Source organism: Podarcis gaigeae (genome assembly GCF_964106915.1).
Source record: "Podarcis gaigeae genome assembly, chromosome: Z".
NCBI classification, from domain to species: domain Eukaryota; kingdom Metazoa; phylum Chordata; class Lepidosauria; order Squamata; family Lacertidae; genus Podarcis; species Podarcis gaigeae.
This window is the reverse complement of record NC_139691.1, coordinates 11,139,717-11,156,971: the sequence shown is the minus strand read 5'-3', so window position 1 is coordinate 11,156,971 and position 17,255 is coordinate 11,139,717. Positions and strand designations below refer to the sequence as shown.

The 17,255-nt window shown below is 40.2% G+C and overlaps 2 protein-coding genes across 16 annotated transcripts in view; one reads left to right on the top strand and one right to left on the bottom strand.

Moving 5' to 3' along the window:
• The window catches only part of RALGPS1 (Ral GEF with PH domain and SH3 binding motif 1), a 229,265-nt gene that overhangs the window by 109,885 nt on the left and 102,125 nt on the right, over positions 1–17,255 (top strand). The window lies entirely within an intron of this gene.
• The window catches only part of ANGPTL2 (angiopoietin like 2), a 29,273-nt gene that overhangs the window by 2,615 nt on the left and 9,403 nt on the right, over positions 1–17,255 (bottom strand). For both annotated transcript variants that reach the window (XR_014559951.1, XM_083721210.1), the window contains exons 2-4: positions 14,672–15,516; positions 1,724–1,917; positions 89–359 (exon numbers count right to left, since the gene is read on the bottom strand). Coding sequence is in view for 1 of the 2 variants with exons in the window: in XM_083721210.1 (XP_083577336.1) it covers positions 89–359; positions 1,724–1,917; positions 14,672–15,470 (1,264 nt within the window). In the remaining variant the exon portion in view is untranslated. The remainder of the gene's footprint in view (positions 1–88; positions 360–1,723; positions 1,918–14,671; positions 15,517–17,255) is intronic.

Here is a 17,255-nt window from a genome sequence, read left to right as displayed (position 1 = left end):
TTTATTTAATATATAAAAATAAAATGTTTTCATATACATTTTTATGTGCCTTCACATAGAGTTCATAGCTTATTTTAATTTTTTGTACCTGTGTATACATCATGGTCTCTGTCCAGTGTAGTGAATTGCTTCCCATTGTGCCATGTGAAAGAGTCTCCAGCATTGCCATTGTATCGCCCCAGTCGCAACTTGTAGTATTCACTTTCTGGCTCAAGTCGGAAACTGGCATATTCAGCAAACACTTTCCGGCCTGACCAGTCTTCCATGGTTATTAACAATTTGTAGTTGCCTTGATTTGTCAGCCAATAAATATTTTCTAAGCCCAACCAGTACTCTCCATCAATATTACCGAATCCTTGCTGTAGAAGAAAGAAAATAAAAAAGAAAATATGAATTAGCACTTGGCATTGATCTTTTGTAACACTCATACGGTGTACTTAGCTGCAGTGAGATTGTGATGTTTCTGGGCTGACAATCTGAAAATCACCATCTGGCTCTGAACTGTGGGTCATTTTCCAAACTAAGTAGATCGCTGGCTTCCTGTGGATGCGTGCCTACCTCTTTGAATTCATGCCCTGCTGCTTCTTTCTATGTCAGTTAAAAAATAGTCAAGGAAGATTCCTCCCTCTTTTGGTCCTTGAAAATCTAAGCACACTTCACACTTCATCTTTATATCATGGGAGTCTTATTTCCGATGGCTTATTCCCAGGTTGCCTGGTGGTGTGTATATCTTGGAACCCAATGTGTAGGGCCAATACTGTTGTTCTTTTCCTCCCAAATATTGTCCTGCCAAGAAAGGGGGATAAAGTTTGGGAGGCAAGGAACCATGTTATTTGCACCAAAGACAGGGCTCCAAGATGCTCACTCACACACTGACATTGATTATTCTCTACTGGAGTGACATCAGAAAAAGTCTCAGGGAACCAGCCATTAGAATAATGTGTGAATTGCACCTCTGAGCTTATCCTTATATTAAACTATGTGTTTGAGCCCTCAAGGGTCTTGGGCCTCAAGCCAAGTTCTGCAATGGATGGCTTGTCCTTGCACTTTTTCTGGAAAGCTATTCTCAGGCACAAATGACATTTTTGCTGCTCCCTGCAGTCCAACCCAAATAGAATTATAGGATTGGAACTTCTTATCTTTCCTTTTCCATATAAATTAGCCTTTCCATAAATACTTAGTGCACATGCAAAAAGTAGTAAACAGCTTACTACTACAGATCTTTCATGGTGTTGATTGTGTGCCTTTAAGTTATGCTACCAGACTTCTTCACCTTCATTTCAACTCCATTCCTCACTTTGACTTTAATCAACCCATCTGCAGTCCCTATCTGCAGACCTTCTCTTTTGACTTAAATACTGCCAGTACTTAAAATTGTGTGCTTTCTTGTTTCCTTGTACATTCTAATCCTTTTTAAAACCCAAATCTTTCTTTCTGATGGTTGTCCCCACCTTATTATTTATTGATAATACTCCAGATACCAAATTCCTAGGAGAATATTGTTGAAGTCCAGCTGAAACTATATGATTAAGAGGCCCAGGGAGAAATGGTCCGTGTTTTGCTGCCTTTGACAGCGACATTTTAAATAGTTCAGGTACTCCTCCTTCTGTCATGGATGTAATCAAGTGCCCTAACTACTTCAGGTAAATTATTGTTGGAAAGACTGAAACATGGATTCAAATAATGTTTCTTAGAATAAAAACTCACAGTTTTTTGTCCTAACCTTGTAAGTCTCCCAGTTCCTGAAAAAGTTGACAGATCCATCCAAACGTCTCTGAATGACTGTCCAGCCACCAGGATCTTGCCGTTGATCACACCAGACCTGCATCAATCGGTTTGTATTTTCAGGTTTCACAAGATATATGGAACTGGTGTCATGACCATCTTCTAAAGCTTGCAGGCAGTCTCTCCAAGGACCTTGTTGAAAAAAGAAACAAGTCCATAACAAACACAGTTGCACATATTTCCAATTTGTTTTCACTTCCAGATTAGAATAGAATTTTTCTTTCTTTATGCTTTTTCATACACAGTCATACACAGAGGTAATTAGTTCATCAGACTGAGCATCCATATTTCTACGCACTGTGGACTGAAAAACAATTGTTCTAGAAAACTGTACTTCATAAAATAATTAAAGTTCCATTGAAAATTAGTTTAGGTTACATAGGTGTGGAAGAAGATTCAGTATCCTATAGTGAGCTAGATTGGAGCAATATGGCATTCTGTTGCTGAGAGTCCTTCATTTGTTTATATGTTGACAGTCTATAATGTGCTTTTCAGACTATTAAGTATGCCTGTCTGTGCAACCACAGAATAGAATGCATGACATATTGAGTAAAATCATGCTAGTCTTTTGATCTGTCAGCTTTGGATATATTTAATTAGCCTTGGTTGCTGTGGTCCTCTAAAGCATTTTGTTCATTAAAATGCTGTAGTCAGCAATTGACTGATTATAAAATGTGAAACAGCACAATCCATTCTGCATGGGAGGATGGGGAAGTTCTTGTTACTGAAAGCAGTTGTATCAATATGAGATGTTGCCTCTTCATTGCTAAACAGCTTCTTGGATGGGGAGAATTGGCTCTGAGAACAGGGGTTGTGTGGTCTGTACCGAAAAGTTGAATCCCACTCAATCCTGAATATCCTTTCCATAGTAAAGTTTCTCTCTCGTTGTAGTCCTTTCTGCAGGAATTGGCAAGCATCTTCACCACCAGAAGGATAAATTTTCAGGGACTCAACAGATTGTCGTCTTATGTTGACTTAAGCAACATCATTTCACATCATCTGTGTGCATAGAGCTATAATCTGTATGAGCCTTCTCCTGCTGAGAGGTACTCCCTGGCAGAATTAGGGAAGTGCACACCAACAATCTATTTAGAAGTTTGGGTTGGGATGCAGGAGGTATTTTTCAAACTTCGATATTTTTCTGCGAATGTTTGGTTCTATTATCTGTAGAGATATTTTCTCAACCTCCTTACCCTCACCACCCCAACCCATTTAGGTTACCAAGATGCCTAAACACAGACAACCCAGTTTAGAAGTATGAAGATAAATTAGATGCTCTGCTATTTATTGGCCATCCCAAGTGAGGCTTTTTTAAAAAAGTCTAGTTTGCCTGTTTGGCATCCTGTTTGTGTGTTTGCTTGTTTCTCTTCTGAACTTTGAGCAGGAATTGTTCGGACACAATTTTACTTTTTATGTTCAAACTCCAGCTCCTGTTTTCAAGAGGGCTGGGATAGGTGCAAAATGCACTGTAATGCAACACGTCTCCTAAGTGCTCATCTGGGAAGCCTTTATTCTATTTAAGTCCACTTTGCATGTTGCAAGCTTCCTACTTTGGGACATCTGTTCAAGAAACTACTTGCCTACCAGACTGAACAGATGGCAGTTGGAACTTGATTAAAATAGTTTTTGTTTTGTTTTTATATCTAGTTAATATATATTTATTTAAAATGAGAAGCATGAAAACTTCTTATTGTTATGAATTGCTTACTGTTCTTAGGGCAATAATTGAGGCATTAAGATGCAATAGCACCAACCAACAGATAAACAGTGCATATGTCTTCCACACACACTCACACACCCGCTCTTGAAACCTCCACAGAGACTGTTAAAGTTGTCTTTGGCTTCCTATGCTGTGAAAGGATTTTACAGCTGAACTGCTTGCCAGAAATAACATTGGCATGGGAATTGATAATGGTGTCAGCTATGTTGCAAGAGAGTCATAGACTTTTGTATTTTCAGAAGAGAAACTAGATTTAACCTTGGGCATTTTGCGCAGGATCTGATGACTTTTATTTAGCATCCTGAGAATCTAAACAGGTTTTATGTGCAGAGATATAGGCACCCAAGCTGTTTTCAGACTAATCCCACAGCACAAGGCAAGTCGGAACCCACACCTGTGATATGACAATGGCAAATCTTCGCTGCAGTGCAAACTATACTGTAGTCTATTGCCTATCAAGGCCCTGCAGTGAGAGAGAGGCCGAAAGGCCCAGCATATCGGAAATTTAAACTTGGTGTTGTGCCAAGGGCCACAATTGGTCAGTTGGTCCCGTGCCCCAGGGAACAACCACTAATTCCTGCCGCCATTGGCCAATTTGGTGGCAGGAGGACGATCCGGCCTGCAATAGGGCAGTTCACGAGGAGGCTCGGGGCCCTCCCGCAAAACCAACCGCCTGAGAAAGGGCGAACAAACTTTCCAAACTACTGCATACCTCTGTTGGGAATCTGTTCACCACTTTTGCACTACTTGAATTTGCTGGTGTTCTAGTGGACCTTGATTTTGGAAGAGTCTCACTTAAGTTAATCTGCACTGGTGCAATATGCAGTAAGGGATGCAGGTGGTGCTGTGGTCTAAACCACTGAGCCTCTTGCCCTTGCCAACAGAAGGTCGACAGTTCAAATCTGCAAGATGGGGTGAGCTTCCGTTGCTCTGTCCCAGCTTCTGCCAACCTAGCAGTTCGAAAGCATACCAGCGTGAGTAGATAAATAGGTACCGCTGTGGCAGGAAGGTAAGTGGCGTTTCCGTGCGCTCTGGCACTCGTCATGGTCCTCTGTGCACCAGTAGCGGTTTAGTCATGCTGACCACATGACCCAGAAAGCTATCTGGACAAACGCTGACTCCTTCGCCCTGAAAAGTGAGATGAATGCTGCACCCCATAGTCACCTTTGACTGGACTTAACTGTCCAGGGGGTCCTTCACCTTTATATTAGTATCCACTATAATGTGCTTATAGTAAAGTAATACAGTGGTGCCCCGCAAGATGAACGCCTCGCAAGATGAAAAACCCGCTAGACGAAAGGGTTTTCCGTTTTGGAGGCGCTTCGCAAAACGAATTCCCCTATGGGGTTGCTTCGCAAGACGAAAAAAATCTTGCATCCCCCCGCGGTTTTTTCCCGCTTTTTCCGCCCTTTTCTTAAGCCGCTAAGTCGCTTATCGGCTGTTCCGCTGATAAGCCGCTTAACAGCTGATCGCTGGAAGCCGCTTGACAGCTGTAGCGCTAATCCGCTAAGCTGTCAATGGGCTTGCTTCGCAAGACGAAAAAAACACTATACGAAGAGCCTCACGGAATGGATTAATTTCGTCTTGCGAGGCACCACTGTACTGTGAATCTGGTATTTCAAGGCACCTAGAGATATATTTCTTCTCAGCTGTAGGACAGCTGTGTTCAGCAGAATAATGAAGAAGTCATTTTATTTTATTTAAAAAAAAACTTATCTCCATGTTTGGGATAAATGTTTAAATATGTGCAACGGTATGCAGAAAATGATCCATGTAGGCTTTTATCAGAGATATTATAATGATATATTTATTGGCAGCAAAAAATAGATGTCTCTATGGGTGGTTATTAAGATTCCTTCTTATATCCATATGCCAGTCGAAATTTATAGAATCATAGAATCTTAGAGTTGGATGGTACCCCAGGGGTCATCTAGTCCAATCCCCTGCAATGTAGGAATGTCAGCTAAAGCATCCATGACAGATGGCCACCCAACCTCTGCTTAAAAACCTCCAAGGAAGGAGACACCTAAACCTCCTGAGGGAGAATGTTCCACTGTCAAACTGCTCTTGCAGTCAGAAAGTTTTTCCTGGTGTTTAGTTGTAATCTTCTTTCTTGTAATTTGAAGCCATTGGCTTGAGTCCTACCCTCCAGAACAGGAGATAACAAGCTTATTACATCTTCCATGTGATTCCTTGCTTGTTCTTTTTAAAAAGCCACTTGAACCAGCTTTGAGTTACTACATTTTTATAATTTGAAGCTTTAGCAAGTATTTATCTCTATCATCATCACCCCCAAATCCTACGGATGTTGTGTTCTTAGAGTCCAAATGAACAGGAAAAATACAGATCCCCCCCTTGTTTGTTGTTGAAATTAGAATCAGTATTTTACCAGGCTTTCATCAATGGCGAAACAGTACAGTGGATGCTCGGGTTGCGAACATGATCCATGCAGGATGCATGTTCGCAACCCCCAGCGGCACGTCTGCGCACGCGCAGGTTGCAATTTGGTCTTCTGCACATGCGCGACCGCCGAAACCCAGAAGTAACCCGTTCTGGTACTTCCAGGTTTGGGCAGTCCGCAACCCGAAAAAACGCAACCTGAAGCGTCTGTAATTCGAGCTATGACTGTATAAATGCTGCTGTGCCAAGAGGGGGGGTGTGGCATTCAGGGGGCATGCTGTAGGCAATCATGGATTTGCGGGGTCTGAAGCCTTTTGTTCTTCAGACATGGCTGCCAAATTGGCCCCAAAGCATGTCAACCCTTTGACTGGCATTGCCATTCCTCTCCCATTGAAGTCAGTGTGAGGAAACATAAAAAATTCTACCCCTCTACCTTGATGCTGTGGGTAAATCCTCAGCGCCTAGGACTTGCCGATCGCATGGTCGGCGGTTCGAATCCCTGCAGCGGGGTGAGCTCCCGTTGTTCGGTCCCAGCTCCTGCCCACCTAGCAGTTCGAAAGCACCCTTAAGTACAAGTAGATAAATAGGTACCGCTTTATAGCAGGAAGGTAAACGGCATTTCCGTGTGGTGCCAGTTCCCTGGAGCAGCGTCGTCACGCTGGCCACGTGACCCGGAAGTGTCTGTGGACAGCGCTGGCTCCCGGCCTCTAGAGTGAGATGAGTGCACAACCCTAGTGTCTGTCAAGACTGGACCGTACGGGCAGGGGTACCTTTACCTTTACCTTGATGTTTAGCAGTTGCGCTGCCTTGGAATCCCTACTCCACAATTGCTCTATTTTGTTTATTAAATCAAATTTAAAACAAAAAGACAACAGGCGCTAATAGTCACAAGAAGCAACACCGTACCCAAATACCATATTTTTTCTCAAAACATGGGAAAGAAAGACAACAGAGGACAAATAGAATTAAACATGACACCCTAGGTAGAGCCATCCTTTCTTGAGGAAAACTTAAATTGCAGTTGAACAACTACTGGATGCCCTGCATGTTGTTCTATGCAAACTGAGGCTGTGCCCCACAACACTCGCTTGTGGCAATGCATTTTAGGGGAAGTTCTTAGCATAAAGTACTTTTTAGGACGCTTCTTATCAGAATGCTGTGATTCAAAGAAAGGTTCATCAGGCATGGATAGTTTACTTTGTCATATGTAACAGAAATGCTTTTTATGATTAATGTAATAATATGGTCTTCTTAACGAAAATATAATAGTGCCCCCACCATAACTCTTTGAGATGTACACCCCTGGTCTACAGCTACATTAATGGAGTGTTCGATGAACAATATTGCTCAATATGTATTACTGTACAGGAAAAACAGTGGACCTTGTTACTGTAGTTTTTCTTGCAAAGTTACTTGAATGGAAATAACGGATGGAAATGCTACAGAGGGTGCTACAAATATCACATTCTGACTGAGTTTGCAGTTGTCATGTCTTGGAGAATATTGTCATTTTCTAGTGGTGTTCTTCAAAACTCGTAGAAGGCAGAGTGTATTGGTAGCACCCCTTTGATAGTGTTTGCATAGAATAAAAGAAAGGGCCACACTAGTTTTATTTCTAAGATGTAAATGAAAATAAAATATTTTGAATTTCAGCTACAAATCTAAGATGGGGAATAAATTCAACACAAGAGGGTTGCACACCGCAGTTAAAACATAGTAATGTAAGACAGCATACTCTGTAACATACTGGAACCCTTGGCTGTTGTAGGCATATCACCTCTCCCCCCCCCCCTTTCCTCCATAGCTTATTTAGAGTTAAGGAGTTTGTTGCAGCTGTACCTCTTGTCACGCAGCATTTTTTTAAAAAAAACACACCAGTGTGTCTATTTTGTAGCAGTCTAATGCACTGTATGTGCATTGGGAAGCTGTGCCTAATGCCTATAGAGAGCTGCCAGAGAGAACAGGGTTTAAGCTTATTTTTACAGGAGAATGTATTTCTGTTGAGTTTCATCCTGCAATGCTCAGCATCTTTACAAAAAAATGAATATTTGTATTCATTGGATGAAATTTCCAGACTATCTATTAAAGCAGGCGGTGGACATCATAGTTGCACTTGAATTTTTTTCCAGGCACATTTTGCAATAGATAAGTTCCTTTTTTAGAAATGCTATAATCTTGATTCATTCTTCCTATTCCCCTTTCCCATTGCTGATGTTTAAAAAAATAACTTATTTAAAAATGGTGGGGAAGATAAATTAATCAGAGCTTTGCAAAATTGTTAGTTAAATGATACTATAGAAGGCCTTTAGGAGCTCTGCAGTTTATGATACATTTCCAGCATCTCCCTTGGAGCCAAGGACGTTTTCCATGACTGAATAAAGGAAAATACAGTTTGGTAGGTACTGCATTCAGATCCAAGTTCTTTAGAGTGGGAAGTAGGTATCCCTAAGGAGGTTCTAGGAAGCTGGAAGAGCAAATTATTCTTGGTCCCCTGGCAGTATGAACAGTAGAAAGAATCTGTAGTAATAAGGTAATTGTTTAATCTCTCTGCAGGTGTGCAACTCTAGCTCCTGCAGGAATAACACAGTTAGAAATTTCCTGGGTAGGTGGGTTGCATCCAACTGTATCCAAACCTAAGCCAAGGACACTATCCTTAAATTTTAGGGAGGGTTAGGTGATTTTCTTAACATTTAGAAGCTTCATTTTGTTAAGAATTGTGAAGTTTGCCTTGGAATGAAGTTTTTTTTTTAAAGGTTTGCAACAAAAAAATCACATTTTATTTCCCTATTCTAGAAAATGTATTTCACACATTTTAGAAAATATATTTCACACAGGGTTACTTGGGCAATAAACAAAAAGAATTGAAAAACTGTAGTCCTTATGTAATAGGACTCAGAATTAAAAGTGGTATCTTGCAATTAATGGTGCGTTCCTGTCAGGGATGCAAACAATTGGGAGGAAAAAATGTATTAATGCTATATTTTTGAAATCTTGCGCAAGCAGTAGCAGACATCCTCTTGCAGTGCAACTATTATATTCTATGGGTTGCATCAAAGGATGAGAAACATGGTGAGCTAAAAACACAGGCTGAAGCATATGCACACTAGCAGGTCACCAAAATGTATTGTAAGGATCTCATACAAAGTTTTCCAGAGGAGTTTGTGCAAATGCAACAATTTATTTGGCTCTAGGCTTGTTTTTCTCACCCAACATTCTTTACTAGCTCAAAATGGCCCTTCCATATGCAGAAAATGCTTTCTGCCAATGGAAGTGTGGCATTGGATTGAAGGTACAAATCTAGTGTTTGGTGCTGTGAATTCCTCCTATTTCTGAATAAGAAATGGTTTCTGTTCAACTGCTACCTTCTTGGATCATGGAGAAGAAAAAGTGGGGGAAAGCTCCTACCAACCATAGAAACACAGAAATGTGTTTTTATATAAATAGTATTTAAATTTAGGTATTATTTGTGCCATGGCTAAGAAATATGCAATGTGTTATACCTGGCCACAATAATGGAATCTATTTAGATCTTGACATTAAATGATTGCAGAAGGGCCATGTGAATTCACCATCAGTAGTCCAGAATGCTGTAGTTTTAGTTATTGACTGCATTCTTCCAGGACCTAGAGCACTTTTGTCTGGAGTAGGTGCTCTAAAAAACCTCTATTTCTATTCCTTGCCATGAAAACCAGTACTTTGCAGCATTAATAAATGATGCAAATGAATGTAATTATAAACATTACCTTGTAATTATTTATTTACTACATGGCTGTTTTCAGTTTTGCCAGAACAGGAATCTTGCAAGGCATTAAAGCTATGGAAATCTTACTCAGCCTAATTTCTACAGGCTACCCACTTTCAAGCATACTTTGCTAGGAAACTAGCAAGGAACTACGTGCTTGCTTTTTAAAAGAAACTGGAAGTTGTTTATCTCAGGAAACTGAATTCTGCGACTTCTCTGTGTTCCCATAGAATTGCAGCATACTCAAGACTGGAGTCAACTTAACCCAGTATTGCTTGCCTAAGCCAGCACAAGCGGACTTTACTCCCTCTCCTCCCCCCATGCTTCCCCCAAATATGCTCTGGAGAGTTGGGAGAACCCCAGAACAGCACATAGGAAGAGATCTAGCAAGCCATCTAGCAAGCAGAAATGCTTGTGTTGATGGAACAATTGTATTAGTGTATAGAATTCCACCCTCACAGTTGTGCATATTAGACATAGTTTAAGGGCCCTTTTTAAATATAGTAACAGCTTTGTTCATAGCTCTATTCAAATGTTTTGTTGTAGAATGAGACCATTTGGCAAGTAGTTTGACAAAAACATATTACTTTAATCCTATCCACAGAAAATAATTTATGCAGTCCAAAAAGCGAGTCTAATAAATTATGGCACTACGAAAGCTACTCCTTTATTCTTAGTGACGTTCATGAGAATGTTTTTCTCCAGTACTACTGTCTGAGGCTTATGTGCAGCTTCTTTCCAGTTTTTGTTGTGGAACACTCTTTCCTGGCGCTTGAAAAATTGTATCCGCCACGTTTTATTTTCTCCTGGGATTTGTAAAGAAGTTTAAAACTCACTGTGACACTAGCAATGAAATTTTGCCCGAATTGTGTTTCTGTTGAATTTATGATTTATCACATATGTCATAAGTTGACAAAATATCTTTCTGTATATATCTTTAAAATATGATGCCATATTTCTCCCTCCCTCCCTCCCTCCCTCTCTCTCTCTCTCTCTCTCTCTCTCTCTCACACACACACACACACACAAACCACATTTGGCCCAGTTATGGAATTAAATGTTGAACATGTAGTGCTGTTGTTCTTTGTCATAGTAATGATTATGTATGGATTTGCTTCACTAAATTTGGAAGGGTATTTCAGTATTAACAAAACGTGTTTACAAGTAAGATTTTATATCTTGCCTTCAGTGATGGGATACATATAGATGTTCCCAGGTGGTTTCCCATCCAGGCACTTATCAGATTCAGACCTCATCAGACTATGTTCTGGAAACTTTGATATAAATTTCTCATTTCTGTTTCCTAAAACCAAGGTTATGATCTGAAAATACACATCATACTAAACTCTGTCAGAAGCCCCCTTTTTAAGCAACTACTAAGTTACTGGATTTGAATACTATGCTAAGCTATAGTTTAGCACTACAGAATGAGTCTGAACAAGATAGGGCTTACATACCCACCTCTTTTCTTCTGACATGGCCATGAGATTGGAAGGTTTTGCTTCCATTTTCAACTTCCAATAGTTATGTACTTCCATCCAAATTAGAAACTGTGCCAATATTTACTATGGTTCAGGGAAACAAGCTAGCATAATTAACTGTGTTTTGACATTGGCTTGTTCTTCAACCAGGGTGGCCAACATTTGGCCCTCCAGATGTTGTTGGACTCTATCTCCCATCAGCTCCAGCCAGCACTGCCAATGACCAGGGATGATCAGATTTGTAGTCTGATAACAACTAGAGGGTCAAAGGTTAGTAACCCTCACACAAAATCATAGTTAACACAAATTATTGTTTGTTTGGGCACAGCCATAACATGCAGCTATGCTTAGTTGGAAAGGGAAGCAACAGGTTGTATCTCTTTTTGGCTCTACTAGAAGAGAACAGATTAATGGAGAAGAATTCAAGTCTACAGACACATGTGAGTATCACTAAATCATAGTTTAATGAATCTGACAATATGCCATGGTGGCAATGGGGAAAAGCTTAGGGCAAGTTAGTGCCCTAACTAGTCCTAACAAAGCCCTAGTGTTGGCTTTGTTTCTACATGCTTCTACATTCAGTCTTGATTGGCCTTCAGTATGAATATGCTCTCATCTGCTAAAAACCTATCTGGTGTCATACCAATGACAGTCTGATGAAACTGGAATTCAGCACAGCTTGATTCTTTTCTTTTGTTCCCATGTGCTAACATTCATGTGAATAGTCTCTTTACACACATTCTAAGAAGTAATCCTCATTAAGCACGCTGAAGCATACTTTCAAGTCAATATGCATAGACTAGACAATAGGATGTTCCTATCTAGTCCAAATATCTTAAAATCCCTCATGCCGAGCAGAGCTACTGCTTCAGCTGGATGGAGGAAGTAACATGAACTAATGGAACCACATCACTTCTCAGCAGAGATTTGTGCAAGTAAATGCCTATGCCTCTCATGCAATTTCAAAACACTATGTAGTCCCATCTATGCATATATCATTTCTTTGATGTGACTATAGCTTTGCGTGTCTTTTTAAACATTTGTTTATGAGATCTTGCTGCCTAATTTTATTCTCCCCCTCATGCTTCCACTTAGGTTCCTTTTATGGGCCATGATAAAACCAAACTATTGTCTCTTGTTTAATAGTGCTTTCAGTACTGTGTATATGGCAAATGATTCTCTGATGAAATTTTGCACTCCTCTTCTGAGTAACACAATACCCAAAGGTGCAGTCATCCAGAAACCTGTGGCTGAACAATGTGATGCTTAAGTGCATTTATTTATTTTTTGCTTTTTTTCCTGCTTGTAGCATGACTTTTAACAATGGGCTCAAGTATCAGTAACAGGGAATTTTTCTTCTTGCTACTGGTATTAGAAACAGTGTTTTACCTGTTTTTTATTTTGATTCTTTAATTGCTGCCAGGTTGCTGTATTTGATGTCATGTTTTAGCCTGGAGCAAAGGTTTCTGGCCAAGTTATAATCCATTTGAAATCAAGGAGTTCATAATGGAAAAACTGATAATAACAATAATAACATTGCTATTTGGAGTGAGGTCACCTTTTACCACTAACCATTCCCTTAGTAAAAACAATACTAGCAGAAAACACAACCATGTGTATTTAAACATGCCTGCTTACAGCCTGGTTTCTTTGGGCCAAAAGAGTCATGAATAGTCTTTTTGGTTGTTTTACTCAGTTTTTAAGTAACCTCAGAAATGGTAGATGCATTAAAAAAATAAAAGTTATGACTCTTTTTTAATAAACCTTTTTATTTGGTTATTTTATGCTGTACATTAAAGGACCCTGGAATGTTTATGAGGCTTAAAAAACTCTCCAAATCATCATAACCCAATATTTCACAAATGAGTTGATTATTTTTTCCTGCCCTTGCTATATCCTCCCACCTGTCAGACTGCTTTATTTGGCAGTGTGTGTGTGTGTGTGTGTGTGTGTGTGTGTGTACACAAGGGGCGGGGAACATGAGGCCCTCCAGGTATTGTTTAACTCTCAACTTTCACCACTCTCAGCCAGCATGGCCAACATCTGGGATTGGTGAGAGTTGTAGTCCAGCAACATCTGGAGAGCCACAGGCTTCCCACCCCCAGTCTGTATAAACACATACTCTTACAAGATAAAAAAGGTAAACTTATACAACACTGGATTGGATCCATGGTAATCTAGTTGAATTTAAATAAATGGGACTTAATTTTCAAATCATGAGTAACTTGTTCCAGTTTGGATTGGATCCTTCTGCATTAACTTGAAGAAATAACTAACTTACCATTGCACATAAAAATTATGGAGCATAGGGCCCTTGGCAGACCCATGATGACAAGGAGATGCAACCTTGTACTCAGAATCGCTATAGCAGGGATGGGGACAATTTTTGAACCCAAGGGCTGCATTTCCTCGTATGCAGCTATCCATGGGCTACGTACCAGTTGTGAGTAGGCTCAGAGCCAACAAGTGGGTTACCCATACACACCCTACATCTCTCCAGCCTGGCAAGAACTACACATTATCAGAGCAAAGCAAGCTGCAATCCCTGGTTTGGACATAACCACTAAGCTGTGGATAATGGTTTATTACCCTTAAACCTTAGTGGGAGGAAAACAACACAGAAAGCCACATTATTGGTAAATTATTATTGTTTACCATAACATGTGAACTGGGCCAAGACAGGTGCCTACAATTTTAATATTTCATCCTTTGCATAAAAGTGTTTTTCTTTTGCCAAGTGTTTTTAAATAATTAATTTGATTCCGTGTTGGTCATTTGTTCTGTATCATATTATTTTGTGTAAAGATTTTATTGTACACCACTATTATATTTTCTATGAGTTAATGGTTTATAAAGGCTCAAATGAATGAGTGAATGAATGAATTGAATGAATGAAATATCAAAATTTTCTGCATTGTATAATGTAGGTCAGGCAACATGCAAAGCATATTTAGAAAATAAGCTAATCCCATCTTTATCACAAAGTATTGACATGTCAAATCCTGTTATTTTAAAGCAAGAATGCAAAATGTATAAAGCAGTTTCATAGCACTATCATTTGCTCACTTCATGCCTTTGATACTGACCTCAGTGATCCCATGCCTATGCAGCAAACTGAGGCTACTGAAATGTTAATGATGTCAGTTGGATGTGACAGGGAACAAGGTGGAGTTGGATGAAATTGGCCTGACCCCCTCAAGCTTCTGGTATTCTGGAGGGAGGATTAAGGGCAGTCCAGAATGCTCCATGCTTTTAAGAAATCAGTCTGATCTGAAGATAGTGAGCAAAAAACTACACCTCTAGCTCCAGGGCTTAGTTGTCTTGCACTGTTGCACTATGGGGTTTTTTCAAAAAGCTCAACCCTGCCCTGCCTGATAATTCTCATAGGTCCCCATCTTGTTATTGCAGCTGGGTGTTTATCTCACTCTTTTAAGCTCTGAGGTGTCATCATTACAACTTATCCACAGTAATGAGATTGAGACTTTGTTTTATAAAGCTGTTTAGGCATTAGTGATATTTAGGTATATTGAGTACTCCACTTACCTGATGGTTTGTCAGTGGAAGTTGGGATACTGGTAACTGAAGACATGGTTGGGAGAGTCGGTGGTAGAATCTTTAAATTCTGGTCACTCTGGATCTCATTGGTGGATATTTGGTTAGTGATACGATTGTAAGTGGGAGGCTGGTAGACTCGATTTGGTGGCTGTGGAGGTTGTGGGATTGGTTTAATGGAGGGTGTTCTTTGGCAGTACTCTTCTAGCTGTGCAATTATTATAGACTGGTTATTAGCAATGGATACCAAATGTTGGTACTTGTGTTCCAGGTCTTTGTATTTATTTGCAAGCTGCAACATGTCAGCAGTCTGATTCAGTATCTTATTTTCCAGTTGGGAAAGTTCTAAAGCATTGTCCCGTTTTCGGATGATCTCATGCAGCAGCTGCATGTACAACTGGGTGACCCGCGAGTTCATGTTGCGGCTCTCTTTTCGTAAAAGCTTCACCTCATTAACAATTCCTCCATCTACCTCCACCAGCTGCTGGAGGGTTTCTATTTGCCTCTTTTGCTTTAACAGCTCATTGTTCAGTAGCTCTAGTTCTTGCTTATTTACCCTGTTTTCAAGTACTTCGGGTTCCTTTGAATTAACACAAATGGCACCCGTCACTTTCTGCTGAGGTACAATGAAGGTATAAGTGCACTTGTCTTGTGTGTCACTGGAGCGCTTATACCTGTTTGTGTAAATGAATTCTTGCTCCTCTCCCTCATCGCTGCCTTCGAAATCTTGGGTCTTGCTGGCACGCACTCCCACAATAGCCATTAGCAATAAGCAAACTGCTGCCTTCATGGTCCCTTTATTTTTGAATTGGCTTGTATGAAAAGCGCTTTGTGATCTGTTTTAAATATGAAGTACATACACAATATTAAATACCCAGTAATAAATCACAGCAAACAAAAAAGCAGTACTGTTCTACTAGGCAGCAAATGTGTTTTAAAAATGGTAACTGATCCTTAGAAATACCTCTTTATTTAAAAGTATGAAACTGTTGTTCAAAATCAAGTTAGCAGTTAGGCAAATTTAACCAGAAGGTGGTCTTTGGATGAAGCAATTTTCCAAGTTGCTCTTCATCATTCTCCCAAAGTTGATAAACAGAGGCAAAACTGAGATGGCTCACTATTCCTGGCTGTATTTTTGTTGGCCTTTGCTAATCTTGATTTCTAGGTGTGTTGCCTTGAGAAGATGTTTTGCATGTAATGACAGTATCTGGAAAGTCAGCACAGATTTGGCTTTTTCACATACCATCACAACTGCCTGAAAACAGCCAATGGTCAGTAATACAAGTTGTGTGTTACTGTCCTGGCAATCTTAAGCAAGAAAAAAACACACCCCCCAAAAAGTTGTTCTATTGGCCTTCTAAAAAGAGAATGGACAAGGTTGTCATAAGCCTCATTATCTGTAGTGACTCCTTTGTGAGGGGGAAATAAATAAATATGTATATACAGACAGCATGTTAGTAGATTACAGATTATTTAGAAGTAAATAGTAACACCCTGGGCTTTGTTCAGATGATTGCTTACATCTCTCCATCTCTCCCTCCCTTGCTCTCTCTGATATGTAGCTTGCTGGGGTCAGCAAACTTTTTCAGCAGGGGGCTGGTCCACTGTCCCTCAGACCTTGGGGGGGGGCTGGACTATTTTTTAAAAATAATAATGAATGAATTCCTATGCCCCACAAATAATCCAGAGATGCATTTTAAATAAAATGACACATTCTGCTCATGTAAAAACACGCTGATTCCTGGACCGTCCGCAGGCGGGTTTAGAAGGCGATTGGGCCGGATCCAGCCCCCGGGCCTTAGTTTGCCTACCCATGCAGACTAAATGGCTGTTTACAACAGTTAGAAGCAGAGATAGAAAGAACGCCCTGCACAACTCTGTTTGTTGTTGGTGGGAATAGCAGGCTGAGATGAGTGGAAGAAGTGGTAGGTGAGAGCTCACTGGTTGTTGTTTTACTAATAAATTGGGATAGATTAGCTTCATACATTGCCCACTTGTCCTATCAAAGACTGAATAAACCCAGGAGGGCCAGGAAAAGTTGGAAAAAAGTTGCTCCAGTGCTTGGGCTTCTTCAGGGAGAGCCCTCAGTCTGATTTGAAATAAGAGGAGGCATTTTGAAGATGTGTCCATATTCTGCTCTTCTTCAGGAAAGATAGTCATTAGACTGAGTGAGGCAGCCACCTCACATGATTGATTTTGGATGTTATTAAATGGCAACAAATATTTAAATGCTGCGTTTTTATTGCCAGGTAGAGGCATCTGTGGGGTTTTCTGCCTCAAGTGCCAAAATAACTTGACCAGCCTTGTTTACTATAAATCTTAATTAGGTTGGGTGGAGGAGTACAATCCAGTGCTCTGCCTCAAGAAGAAGAATATATTGCGACAGATGTAGTGCCTGGTGCCTTCAGTTACCGAATGCTCAGTTTTACTCATTGCTTCATTTTCATTTACTATGGCTTACAGCAAATGAGTAAGTGTGCTGGTGGCCAGTGATAAAATGGTGGTGGCTTTGTTCCTCCCATGGACCTCCTGCTGCCATTCTACAACAAGCTACACAACAAGTTTGTTTAGTGTT